The following is a 13,346-nucleotide window of genomic DNA, read 5'->3' as shown; positions in this document are numbered from 1 at the left end:
CTTACTTTATCAACCAAATAGCCTATGAAGTTACACATATATCATTTCATTATGTGTTAAGCTAAAATTCTGCTAAATGATTAAAGGATAGAAAGATAAATAGTAAAATTAGAACATAAAAAAAAATTATCTCTTATTCTATAGAGATGTTACAAGCCACTATGTGGAAAGTTATTCACACCACACATGACTAGTGTCGTTTATTTGAAATCTCATTCATTAATGATTTTGGTCATAATATCAAGAACCCCGAAAAAAATATGTACATAACATAAGATATAAGATGTATATCAAAACGGAGAAAATCCAAGGAAGCATGATATTGTTCATTTCATGATTTGCATCCAGAATTTATACATGAAGATTTTATGTAAATAAAACATTTGTTTGTTTGGCTTGGTCTAATTTACATTTCTAAAAATTAATTTAATGAAAAACAATGTTCACTAATGATTCATTAGTAATGAAGAATCACAATACCGCCGGCTTGACCTGTTTGTCACCTCTACTAATGAAGAATCACAACACGCCACTTGTGGCGCTCACTCTCCACCCTAAAAATAGCACCACTTCTTCCCTTAATTTGTACGTAAATTCCTGCTCATTAATGTAATCAACAGAAAATTACTCAAAACAAAGTTAATTAAGGAGAGCCAGAACGCGTCGAATCGAAACTGTAAATAATCTCCAAAAATTAATGTCTACCAATGATTCTCGACACAGTTGAATCCAAAAGAAACGCGATTTACTAATTACAACCGTGAAAATTAACTGAAATAGGAAACTTACAGACTGGCTTTGAAAGATTGACGCTAATTTCGTAACGCTATCATTGCCCACGCGTTTACCTCGTCCACCAAGTTTAGACCCAAAAATGCATGCCATGTTATTTATACCCCTCCCTTCTCTTCTCCACAACCAAATCATCGTATTGGTTTTGTGTCTGTTTGAGAAACAAAGAGTCTCCCACTCCTCAAACACCGACATTGTTCTTCTCCAACAATGGCTCGCTCCTCCGCTGTTGTATTGGTCGTGATGTTGGCCTTCGCCGCCGTCGCTGCTCCTCTCGCTAACGCTGCCTCCGCCGACCCCAACAAGGGTCAGGCTGCTTCTCCATCTAACAAAGGTCAGGGTCAGCAGGCACAGTCACCACAGGGTCAGGGTCAAGCTCAGTCACCCCAGGGTCAGGGACAGGCTCAGTCACCCCAAGGACAGGGTCAGGGTCAGAACCAAGGTCAGGCTCAGGCACCTCAACCACCACCGCAGCAATCTCAGTCACCCCAGCAGTCTCAATCTCCCCAGCAGTCTCAGACTCCTCCACCGCAGTCGTCGCAGTCTCCTTCCCCTCAGAAGGCTCAGTCTCCACAGGGCAGCAGTCAGTCTCCAAGCAAGTCCCCCACCTCCTCCTCCCCACCAACCTCCTCCTCTTCCTCATCACCCTCCTCCTCCCCAAAACACTCGAGCTCATCCTCATCCTCATCCTCATCCTCCTCATCCCCCACCAGCTCATCCCCACCTGCTCCCCCAGCATCTGACACCGCTGCCGCCCCAACTGAAGCCCCCACGACCACTGCCGCCGCTCCCGCACCATCCTCCGCCTCCACCAGTAGATCCTACGCCGCTGGGTCTCTCACAGCTGTCGCCATCGCTGCATGGCTTTTGCACTAAATGATAAGGAGGATGAATACGACGTCGCGTTTTGTTATATGGACACACTCTTCAAAGACGGTCGTGGATCTCGTATTGTTTTACAGATTAAATATTGTTTTATTATGCCTGAATTTATTTTATTTTAGTAGATATAGAGAATTTATAATTCCGGGGTGATTAAGAATGATTTCGGTGGTGATTTGGTTGTATGGTGGTTTGGACGGAGGAGGATGATAATGACATTATTTGGATATTACTATCAGTGGATCTCTGTTATTATTAATAGTAATACTACTGCGGATTTATGGATTTAAGTGATTTGTTTAATTTAATTACATTCTAAAAAAAATCATGATTTAATTAGTTAATCGAGGTTTGTGTTGGTTTGATTTGACATGGACAGTTCACAGTTGAGGATTTGTGTTTGGTCTTTTTGTTGTGTAGTGAGATAGAGTCATAGAGAGACCCCTTCTTCTAAAAATAAAAAAATAAAGAGACCCCTGCAGATGTAAAAGTAAAAATGAAAAACCTGGTTTAACGCCCATGTTTTGGCTTTTTGTCTATTCTATATTGTCTATCTGTATTTTAGGCATTTCTTTGCCGATTTTCATGCTAGATTAATGGTAGAATAGATGTACTTGAATAAGTTGAGTTTCATGTTGAATGAGTAGACTTATGCTATATACCATCGTGAATGTCATTCACAACTTTTTGTCTATATGTAGATAGTAACAGAGTGGTATGTAATGACTATTATGACATTGATTTCATTTTTATATAAACGCAGTAGTTTTCTTCAAAAAAAAAAAATTCCGGCGCTGCTATTGCCCTTGTGAAAATAAAATGCACTGAGTTTAGGATTTGGCACCATTTAAGACTATGAATCATTATGAGGCTTAGAAAAAAGTGTTGTATAAATCGCTTGATAAGTTGTTTTATAGGTGTACGTATTGGAGTTCTTCGGGGTTATTTTGTTTCGGTTCAAAATGAAGGTGGAAGCTTGAATAGTTAAAAATATATACTTGGTTGTTTGAATTCGCTTCAGTTTCCTTGTTGTTAAAAACTTCAAATTGGAAAATTTACAGCTATATAATTCTTATTTTCTCGAGAATGCACTGTTGGATTGGTGCAACCTTTGCTCAAACCTTGTTTAGAATTTCAGTTTTCGATTAGGTTTAATCAGTCCCTACTCGATTGAGTTTGGGTTTTGAGTTATGAATATATGTTTACCCATGCGCCACCAGCCTATCACTCTGTTTTGGCTTGAGCTAGTTCCGCCGGTGACATCCTAGTTGAATATGTACGTTCACTACGTTGTACCCTTTCTGCAACCATCCTCCGATGGTTTTCAATTGTTTCTTTGTTCAGCTAGGAAAGTTGTTCTTCCTTTCCCCTGCTTTTCTACTCTTGCTTTTGTGGATTGTTTACTACGAGAGCCTCTTCCTGGTTTCTCCATGCTCCGAGTTCCTAATAGGCTCTGAACAAATGTCATTCTTTGAGGAAATCTGATTTTGCAACTGACATATTGTAGCTGAATTATTACCTTCACAGTACGGTAGAATTTCTCCAATTTCAGAGTCAAAAAAGAGTGTTACATAAGTTGTGTAGAGTTGGAAGAATCAAATGCGAAAATGAGGATATGAATCTCAATCATGCTCCATAAATAATAAAATATTAGACCAACATATTTGTCACATCTGAATCAAACCAACCGCTCGTACATATTCGATGAAATGTAAACAAACTCAGAAGGTAATGCAAATTAAACAGAGAAGAAATTACAAAGCACTGCCTCTCTCCTGGCAAGACTACTAAGCCTCAACTACCAAACTTATGAAAGCACTAACAGACTAAAAACAACCCCAGCAATTGTCATCAAAGCCATAATAGAAGAGCCGGAGAGACTAGTTCCTAGATTAGTGGATGTGGCTGTGGGTGTGGTCACTGCCGTAGTGGCATCCGTGGTGTTGCTACCGTCTGTGGAAGGCGGTGTGCTTGCACCCTTGGCAGCTGGAGTGGTGGCGGTTGATCCTGATCCGACGGTCACGGACAGCTTCATGCCCATCCCACAATGCCCAGTAATTCCACAAATGAAGTAATGTGTCCCGGCATTCTTGAGAGGAATGGTAGTGGCGCCACTGCTGTCACTAGTGATAGAGTTGCCTGTGGTGCAACTCTTGTAGTCAGTGCCACTCACTTCATCCACCGTGTGCCCACTTCCATAGCTAAACACTGCCATGTAAACACTCAATTAGTACATATTTAACATATTTTTGAGTTTAATCAAAGTAGTTCATAATTAAACTTCAGTCAAGATGCAGCTTTATCGCCCTTTTAAAGGAGATGTTCAATGAAATGTCACATAAAAGCCTTTTACAAGCTAAAGGGACCTCAAAGTGATGAATTTCTTGTTCTACCACTATATGAATTACAAACATATAGATGATGACTAGAGAACATCTCCAAATTCTGATCAAGCTAGCATTGAATACATAGAAATGACTCAACTTACCCAGGTTATCGCCGACGGCGAAGGTCTTGTCACTAGTCCAAGTGGTGTAATCAACACCAGTAGCCCAGCCAGCGGTGTCTCCAACAGTGTAGTCTTTGGCCAAGCTTGGCATCATGACCATGCCAAAAACAAGGACTAAACCCACAATTCTGGCTCCTATTCCTGTCATTTTTGAGCTTCTGGCTATGAGAGAGTTTAGAAGAATGGAAATAGAGGAGAACTAGAGCCTTTTGTGATAATAGTTCTAGAGTAGTGAATATCCCTTATATATCGGTGTAAAGGGGTAGGAGTAAGTGAGGTTTGGTCCACTTAATTCCATTTCAATGCAAAATTCTGTAAGCAACTCATTGCATGCAGATGACTTTAGTTAGACTTCATACCTAATGCTTCAAATAATGTATCCCTTTATTCTTTTCATAGATAATATAACTACTACTCAGCTTCACAAATAAGAAATTTGATAAATATAATGAAAGCAATTATGATAATGTGGTTCTCTTTCAAAACAACTCATTAGTTTAAGCACCAAGATGGACCATTTTATAGACAGGTGTTTTCATAAAGAGACTATCAAATTAAAGAAGATTAATTTGTGGGTTTTGACAGTAGGCCTTCAATGTTTCTAATGATGAATTGGGAATGAAGTAAAGAAGGAAATATTGCTCATAAGAGAGTTTTAGGTCCCCAGATCATAGGCTGATAACTTTTTAGTTAGCATGCTCTTGTTAGATGTCATTGTTATCTTACATTAAGTTTCAATAATGTCAAAACTTTTTCGTAAATTGATGCCAAAGGGAATCCTAAGTCCAAATCATCATATTTAGATCCACAATGTTGGAAGCAAATTCTACACAAATTGGAGGAGAATCCCATCATAACTCATAAGCAGGTAGAGAATTTTCCCTTGAAGAAATATTCTCCCTCTCTATACCAAACCTTAGATAGCCAAAAGTCAAAAGAAAATGTAAGAGGGGAGGATAGGAAGACGCATTTTCTCTTCAAAATCTCTAAAATGGTACGAAGAAAGAGATAGGGAGACCCTTGGAAATGTTACGAGAAAATTGATCATGCCTATACGTAGGAGTTATGACATATTTGATTGCCTTGATATATTGAAAGTCGAAATGGAGATGGGAAGTCACACTCAGTGAGTAAATTGGTTCACCTACCAAGTGAATCCAAGTCGTCAGGGGCATGAGTTTGTGTATTATAACATGTAGGTCTTAATACCTGCCGAACCTTTTTGAAGGTTTGATGACACTTTGGGTTTTGGTTCAAGGGCTGTTGGGGTCAGGTCACCTTTGAAATGCAAAGCTTTTGATCTGGAAATCTCCATCAACCAACGAAAAGGATGCTAATTTAAAAAAAAAAATAGATCAAGGACCTGAACCCTGTAATCAGAGATGCTTGCCTTCATTTTATGTTTATGAGATGTTTCGGGTTCGAAATTTCATGGCTGTAAAACCAATCTCAGTTCACTCTCATAAATGTCACTTACAAAGTTCACACTTACACCTTGAAGCAAAACAAACTTTCAGAGGACCAAGCTTCAAACCTGTGTTTTGGAAAAATGGGTGGACATGTACTCTGTGAAGCAATTTCATATATGCCCCAATCAAACCAAAACTATTCCTGACAAATCTCCATCGCCATAATGGACACCCACCTCTTAGGTCACATATCAACATCAAAAGCATTTTAGTTGTGCTGCTTCATGCTTTGGTAGATCTTTCTGGGTTATTAACTTATTATAGAGGGCCCTCGAGGTCAGTCAAATTACAAAGGTCTTTCTCATAGACCAGTCTCTTTTTCTTTTTTGGGGTGGTAGAGTTGTTGAATACTGGTAATCTACACAATCTGAAAGATGCAGAAACTTGACTCTAGTATATAGAATACATAAGAACCAAACATCCAGCTACTCGGTAGGTGGAAATTTGGAAAGATACATATGATGATATAACACATCATTTTATTACAGATATCATCTAGCTACTTTGTTTCCTCTCTTCTTAAGCCTTGATATTGAAAGAGCTATTCTGCTTTTCTAGTTTATGCAGCTCAGTTTAACAAAATTGTGTCACCACTCAAGGGTCATCATCCCTAAATGACAAGCGATATCACCCTGGTTCACAAGCAACCTTGCATAAGCACCTAAGTGGAAGACCCTGGAAATTTGCATCAGAAACAAGTTAGTATTCCACTTAACTAGGCATGAGAAGGTAAATGTCAGCACACACAAAACTTCAGTATGATGTTTCTGAGCACCAAAACCACCAATATAAATGCTTGATTTAGCACACAGGTGCTTGCATAAATCATGCTTTGTAAGTAAATAAAATAGGGTACATCTACAAAGTTCTGAATTATATCGTTCACCACTTCACCCTTCTTCTCTCAGGCTAATTTGCAATAAGATGAACAAGAAAATTAACCAGGTAAATGCATGTCAAATCATGTAGCTAATACAAGACCAGAATGCATTTTAAGGAACTAGCCTGGTACCCGTGCATCACTCGCGTTTTCATCTCACGGGTTTGCATAATTTTGTTTGAAGTGCACTCTTGAAAGACAATCTTTTTTATGTAATTATGTTTTTTAACGAAGGATAATTTTGGTAAAACATATTAGTTAAGCATGTGTGTTTTTACGTAATTATCCTTATGCTTATGTGTGAGGGTATGTGATCTGTTTTCTGAGTTCTGACATCGACGGCAGAATAAAAGAGGAAGATGCAGGAAAGAAAACTTTCCACTATCCTGGCATTAAAAAAATTCCAGAAGCTCAAGACAACCCCAACCCTTGGTTCAGGCTGTATTTTAAACCATTAATCAGTGCCATCATCACATGAAAGCTTTCCTGATAGGAATAATTTATAGTATGGAACTCAAAGCACAGAGAGATACAGGATACTAAGCTTAAAAATGCATGGATTGGAATAGATGAGAGAGATACAGAGGTAGGCGACAAATCCAAATCACTGCCAGACAACATGAGAGCACGAAAATGGTTCACAAATAAAAGCATCAAGGCAGGTAAACATACGATAACCTCCTGTCAATTGTGAGCATACAAGTTCTTTGCGATGTATAGCCATTTTATTGGAATCCATGCAATTTTGCTCATGAACTAACGGAAGAAACATTAATTAACAGTTGTGAAATTTTGACTAGTGAAGCGAACTAAACCAGCAAGTCCCTTGGGGAAAAAGAGAATTTTTCCACCCAACTAGCAGCGAAACACACATGAATAAACGTATATTGCAAAGGAGAACCGTAAGGAAAATGTTTTACGATTAAAGCTTTGTTCTTTGTTCTTTTTATTTTGGGAAGTCACTATATCAGTCAGCCATTATTGTGCTGTCTGCACACAATCTGCAATCATGCAACAACTGAGTTATTCATTCAGTATTCAGTCAACTTATAGTGCATTTCTAAATTATTATTCATTAGTTTAAGAGTTCAGCAGTCGTTGCAAAATTAGGAAATTTATTACAATTTCCTAAAAATCAAATTAAATAGTAGGAATACTCCATTTCAACCAAGCATAGTGAAGAATTGAATACATGATTATAAACTATAGTGAAGAACTAAAAAAAAGTGTATATTTGCAAAGCTAACACTGGAACAAACCATAACTAGCTACGTCATTTTCAACCAGCAAAATATAACTCAAAGAAGGCATTACCTTAAAAAACATTATCTGAAGAAAATGCAGATGTCGCATTCTCCCAAAGCTCACTTCTTTTCACCATTATTTGCTATCAATTGCTCGGAAGTATAACCCAGTTCAGTAGCAATATCACCTGACTCTGAGCTCTTTACTGCGGGTTCTTTAACTTTCGGTACTTTAACAAATTGTTTGCTACGTGCCACACGAATTTTTCTTCCCATAAACAACTGTAAAACAAAAAAACTTTTAAGTGATTTCTTCACTTCAAAATAGCCATCCGCAGATCCAAATAGGGTGTACTGAGAAATCTAATATTTCATAAGGAGTTCTCCGATTTAAAAACACAACTGCAAATAATTTAGCTTTTTTTTACAAACAGAAAAGTACCTTGCCGTGGAAAGTAGCAAGGGCTGCCTCAGCCTCTTTCTTTGACTTGAAGCTTACAAATGCATATCCAGCGGACCTTCTTGGATTACCTTCAAATACGACTTCTGCATTAACGATATCAGTACCCTCCGAAGTGAAAAACTCCTTGAGATCTTTAGCCCTTACTTCGTACGACAAATTCTCCACATACAAATTAAATGTTATCTCCTTGGATGGCATAGGAGGGGGAATCTTCTTCTTTTTTGGCTTGGCATAAGCCATCTTTATAATACGACCGTCCATTTCCTGTGCCACATTCCATAAAAAGGACACTCTTTTACTGAACAACATAGAAGGAGAGCAAGATAACTAATCATATACTTAGTTGCTCAAGATATTATTGAATGGGTACAAGATTTACTTGTAGATCATTTGTTTCTTGATCTAATAACCATGTAACAGATACTGAAACTTTTACCCATGTTTCATATTAATTCTTAAACTTAAAAGTTAAAAATGAGACACCCAACAAACAAAAGGTATCATTATGAATTTCTCTACTTATCTATAACATAGCAGCAGTTCACCATGTTCTAAATGAAATTGGTTTCCCAGTCAGTGTAATCTTTTTTAGTATTCAAACTTAAAAGATAAGTATCACGGAAGATAACAGAACCCATCATGCTTACACTCGATTCGAGACCATTGAGAGCCACACGAGCCTCCTCTGGAGAAGCCATAGTCACAAACGCCAATCCCCTGTTTCTGCCCTTGCTATACATCGCAAGCTTAACCAACACAAACACAAACACCAATCAGTAACCCAAAACTCATCACAGAAAGACCACCAATTTCGCAATAACCAAATTATTAGACTGTTCAAACCTCAACGTCGACAACAGTGCCGTACTTCTCGAACATGGTCCTGATGTCTTCAGGGGTACAAGTCCAAGGCACATTCTGGGCAAGCAATCTTGTATCAGAGAACTCTTCGGTTTCAGGCTCCACAAGAACTGGGTTGTCTTCAATGGCTTCTTCCTGGGTTGTGGTGGAAAATTGGACCACGAAATTTGCGAGCTTTTTACGGGTCCTGATTGAAGAGGTGGTGAGAGTATGGTGGGTGTGAGAAAAGGAAAGAGAGAGTGAGAGAAGAGACCCGGAAACAGAGAGAGTTGTGGGTTTGTGTTTGGAGAGGTGAAGTGGGTTTTGAAGACAAGGTAGATGTGCTAGAGGTTGACGAAGCAAAGCCATTGCTCTGGCTCTGTGTCTGTTTTCAGAGCTTGAAGAGAAGTGTGTTCTTTTGGGACAGCTAGGAGTTTGGATAAGCTGGTTTGCCGGGTAAGACTGTAAAAGAATGTGCATTTTTAAGACTTGGATTCAAATACCTAGCATTATTTTCTATCCATATAAAATAAATAAAAAAGAAATGAAAGAGAAGAGAAGAGATGATGATACCATATTTACAAGATTTAATAAAACTTTTGCATAACGAAATATTACATAGAAAATACCATTAAAGGCTACACTCTCACCAACAACTCAGGTTTCAATCACAATAAATCAAATATTTATAAATTGTTATAGCATCACAGCTGATTAAAAAACCAACCGACCGAGATACCAACCGAACCACAGTGATCGGTATCCGATACTTTGGTAGCCGAACTCATTGTACGGTAATACCGAACCAAGATACTATATGTGGTACGACAATGGTAGTGTATTTCTTAGGGTACGATATTTCCATACCATACCAAAATATTTCGTATATAATATCAGCCATATGATTTTAATGAATACAGTATATGTAATAATAAGATCTGAACCATCGATTTTTAGGGTTTGAAGCTACCCAAAAGTCACTTTCTCTATCTCTCTCCCTTTCGAACAATCGAAGTTAATCGAACGAGAGAGTTCTGAATTCTTCTGAGAGAGTTCTGAGACTGAGGGAGTTATCGAACCCACCCCTACTCGACAACTCGATTCCTTTTCTCTTCTCCTCTGGTAAGTTTTCTTTCATTGCTGGTTTCTACTCTTCAATCAAAATCGAATGAAAATGGATATGATAGAAACTATGAATCATTGAATTGATTTGCCTTGTAATTGTTTGAAATCGTATATGTTTTGTTATCATGGAATTAGATTGATTTCTTATGAACTTATGTGTCTCAATCTCTGTGTATGATTGATTGTTTGATTCCTTTCTCAAATTTGTTTTTATTTTTTCTTTTTAGCTATGGATTCAAACATTTCACAAAGTGGAAGTATGAATGCTAGTAGCTCAACCCCATCTATCCCATCTGCACCAAATTTTGAAATAGTAGTAGCCTTATATGAATCACCTATGCCTCCATTTAGTCACCACCAGTTGAACTCCAACCCAAAATCCAGAATCTGAGCTTATTGTTGGGCAGAAGAGGAAACAACATGCCAACAAAAGCCCTATTTGTGATACTTTTACTAGATGTAAGCTCTCAAACTCTGAAACATTAGACACAAGTTGGCGCACATGTAACTATTGTCATGAGAGAGTGTTGTGTTTAACCAAGAAAAATGGGAATAGTTCAATGTGGAATCATGCTAGGAAATGTCTATTACACCCCAATTATGTGAACATCGATCCCAAATAATCCAAGTCGCACACTGATAATGTGACTGGAGCAAAGAAATACCACAAGTGTCACGCCCCTAAATCTGATACCACCATTATATGGAAATATGGTTCCCGAATTAGAGGTGTGACCTTAAAACTAATAAAATTTCCTCAATAAAACTGACAGAAATATGTCTGAATAATACTTTTATTAGGAAACAAAATCAGAGTTATTTTACAATACAACGGATTTAGAAATACTGAATTTTAGCAAAGATACATTAGTCTCACATTTATTGTCTTGAAATAATATTTGAAGAAAAACCATCATTTTATTTAGTAGATTCATCTCATTCCCCAAGCATCTACTCATTACCTGAAAATAAGATTGTGTAGCATCATGAGTAACACAGACTCAGTAAGTGCATAATACATTCTTATAATAATTTGGCTAATGAGAAATTCAAATATGAACAACTAAGTAAAATGTACCAAGAACCAGGTGCATTTGGTCACATAATTCTTACTTATACATATATGTATACATATCAGCATTAATATATTCAATCAATTGTGTGAATTTTCAAAAAAACTGGTAATTAATCACAAAGTGACATGTTAGGGTTCACGTTTACCCAAAACATAGATAAGCTTTAGCATACCGATGCCAACACTAAAGTATGTATACTCAAGGTCAAATCTCATATGAGTATAATAGTGCACTATCTCTAGAGACTAGGACCCAAGGCTAACTCACAAAGCACAAAACAATTTTACCACCAATTCACTTAAGCACTGGATAGTACTAATCACCCGGCTTCACACATCCAACTCAATAACGTCAATAGAATATTACAAAGTTTAGTAATTTAGACAATATTTAAATACTAAAAAATATATATAATCTTACACCAAAATATAAATATTTATCAATAACTCAATGTATGCATCAAATAAACAAGTTAATAAACTTGAAAGTAAATGTGCAAATAAAGTAAATATACTTTAAATTAAAAGTAATTAGATAATATTAGTTAGTAGTCAAAAGATTAGTAATCATTTCTACTATAATAAGGAAAGTCTTTGTCCAAAGTAGCAATTGTCATTCAAATAATACTGTCAAAGTCCATCAATTTTCCGTATCGATAACTCAATGAATAAACGTCCAAATTAGGCAAGTAAGGAGTCTATGTTCAAAGATTCTTCGTAAAGAATCCAATAAGATAAGTCATACAGTCCAGTTCAAAGTCATTGAGTCCAAAAAGTTCAAACACAGTAGCAGTGCAAAAACCGATCATCAAGTTATTAACTTAGATGTCTACATATTCTACTTGTAACAAAAAAATTATCATTTCTTCTGAAACTTTTCAGATTAAAAGTAGAGGTCTTATACTTTAATTGGATATAAAGTTTGTGGAAAATGGTTAACAAGTGAGTGAGATATGAGTTTTTAAAGTTGTGAGTGCTACAAAAGATTTTCAGTTGGTTTATTAACTCTAACTTTGATTAGCTATAACTTCTAAATTTCTAAACATTTTTGAGTGATTCAAAACCCTAAATTGAAGAATTTTTCATGAGGAATTTAATGCTATTGTTACCTTGGACAAACTCAGAAGTTATAAAATACGAAAATATAACTCTTACCAAAACATGATCGTTTCCATTTTATCCTTAGCTATGCACTTTGATAAATCTTAAAAGACAAAAGATTATAAGGATGTAAGATGTACTTACCTTGAAGTCTCAAGGGTGAAATGAAGGTTTTGATGTGGATTCAAAGTTGGATTACTTTAGTAAAGAAGGAACTTGTTTAAGAAAGAAAGAGTGAATGCTAGAATTTTAGCTTGATAAACATTGGATGGTTAAGTTTTCTATCAACTAAGGGAATTCTAGACTTGCATGATTTCTGATTTTAAAGTGTGAAGAAAACTTGAGGCAGCTCACAAGTATAAATAGGCCAAAAAAGAACACAAAAAATTCAATTCTCACATACCCTTCTCAATAATTAATATTGAGTGATGGCCTAGCTAATTAGTGTGGTTGTTGACAAAGTAAAAAACTATGGTGTGATGGGGTAAAATATAAAAATAAATCAGCTAGGTTCAAAACACATTGGCATAAGGATTATATATATATATATATGTAGATATAACAAACACATTTATATATGTTATTCTAAAAAGTAAAGGAATTTAGTATATTCATTTCATAAGGTTTTCAATATATTTGTACTATCTAACACTAATATAATGCATAAAAGATAATACTATTAGTATTAGTTTTAAACTCGATTACAAAGTATCGAGTATACGCAAAAAATATGAGCTAACGTAATCAAATTGTTGTAGAATACTTACAAAAAGAAATTTTCTATCTTTGAAAGTATGAACCTTAGCATCATTGCTTTCTAAAGAGAAATATTAGAAGAAAAATTGAATTAATTCTAAGTTAATATAACCTTAGAGTACTAAATGTCGGGGTATTACAACAAGTATAACAGAAAGAAGTGTGATGATAGGTGCATAGAAATGATTATCAATAATGAGATGTCATTTA

The 13,346-nt window shown here is 36.4% G+C and overlaps 3 protein-coding genes across 3 annotated transcripts; 1 reads left to right on the top strand and 2 right to left on the bottom strand.

The window, feature by feature from the left end:
* The first annotated feature begins 962 nt into the window (after positions 1-962).
* Positions 963-1,879, top strand: LOC126794918 (uncharacterized). The gene has a single exon (XM_050521715.1). It carries the CDS (start codon positions 1,003-1,005, stop codon positions 1,666-1,668), a length of 666 nt encoding a protein of 221 aa, XP_050377672.1. The 5' UTR covers positions 963-1,002; the 3' UTR covers positions 1,669-1,879.
* Positions 1,880-3,282: 1,403 nt separating this feature from the next.
* LOC126794919 (blue copper protein) lies at positions 3,283-4,396 on the bottom strand. Its single transcript, XM_050521716.1, has 2 exons — positions 4,163-4,396; positions 3,283-3,882 (listed from the first exon to the last, which is right to left on the bottom strand). The coding sequence occupies exons 1-2, from the start codon at positions 4,329-4,331 to the stop codon at positions 3,482-3,484; spliced, it is 570 nt and encodes a 189-aa protein (XP_050377673.1). The 5' UTR covers positions 4,332-4,396; the 3' UTR covers positions 3,283-3,481.
* A 1,621-nt stretch (positions 4,397-6,017) lies between these two features.
* LOC126794916 (28 kDa ribonucleoprotein, chloroplastic) lies at positions 6,018-9,527 on the bottom strand. The gene is made up of 5 exons (XM_050521712.1): positions 9,083-9,527; positions 8,887-8,985; positions 8,219-8,503; positions 7,847-8,058; positions 6,018-6,327 (listed from the first exon to the last, which is right to left on the bottom strand). The coding sequence occupies exons 1-4, from the start codon at positions 9,446-9,448 to the stop codon at positions 7,897-7,899; spliced, it is 912 nt and encodes a 303-aa protein (XP_050377669.1). The 5' UTR covers positions 9,449-9,527; the 3' UTR covers positions 6,018-6,327; positions 7,847-7,896.
* Positions 9,528-13,346: the final 3,819 nt, after the last annotated feature.

Source organism: Argentina anserina, chromosome 5, assembly GCF_933775445.1.
Source record: "Argentina anserina chromosome 5, drPotAnse1.1, whole genome shotgun sequence".
Taxonomy (NCBI): domain Eukaryota; kingdom Viridiplantae; phylum Streptophyta; class Magnoliopsida; order Rosales; family Rosaceae; genus Argentina; species Argentina anserina.
The sequence above is the reverse complement of the archived record's forward strand: the minus strand, read 5'-3'. Positions and strand labels throughout refer to the sequence as shown.

Coding starts and splice junctions, on each gene's coding strand:
- LOC126794918 (XM_050521715.1), top strand. CDS start 1,003: ATGGCTCGCTCCTCCGCTGTTGTATTGGTCGTGATGTTGGCCTTCGCC.
- LOC126794919 (XM_050521716.1), bottom strand. CDS start 4,331: ATGACAGGAATAGGAGCCAGAATTGTGGGTTTAGTCCTTGTTTTTGGC. Junction 3,883..4,162: donor CGCCGTCGGCGATAACCTGG/GTAAGTTGAGTC, acceptor TTTACATGGCAG/TGTTTAGCTATGGAAGTGGG.
- LOC126794916 (XM_050521712.1), bottom strand. CDS start 9,448: ATGGCTTTGCTTCGTCAACCTCTAGCACATCTACCTTGTCTTCAAAAC. Junction 8,986..9,082: donor GCACTGTTGTCGACGTTGAG/GTTTGAACAGTC, acceptor GTGTTGGTTAAG/CTTGCGATGTATAGCAAGGG. Junction 8,059..8,218: donor TTGCTACTTTCCACGGCAAG/GTACTTTTCTGT, acceptor TTTGTTTTACAG/TTGTTTATGGGAAGAAAAAT.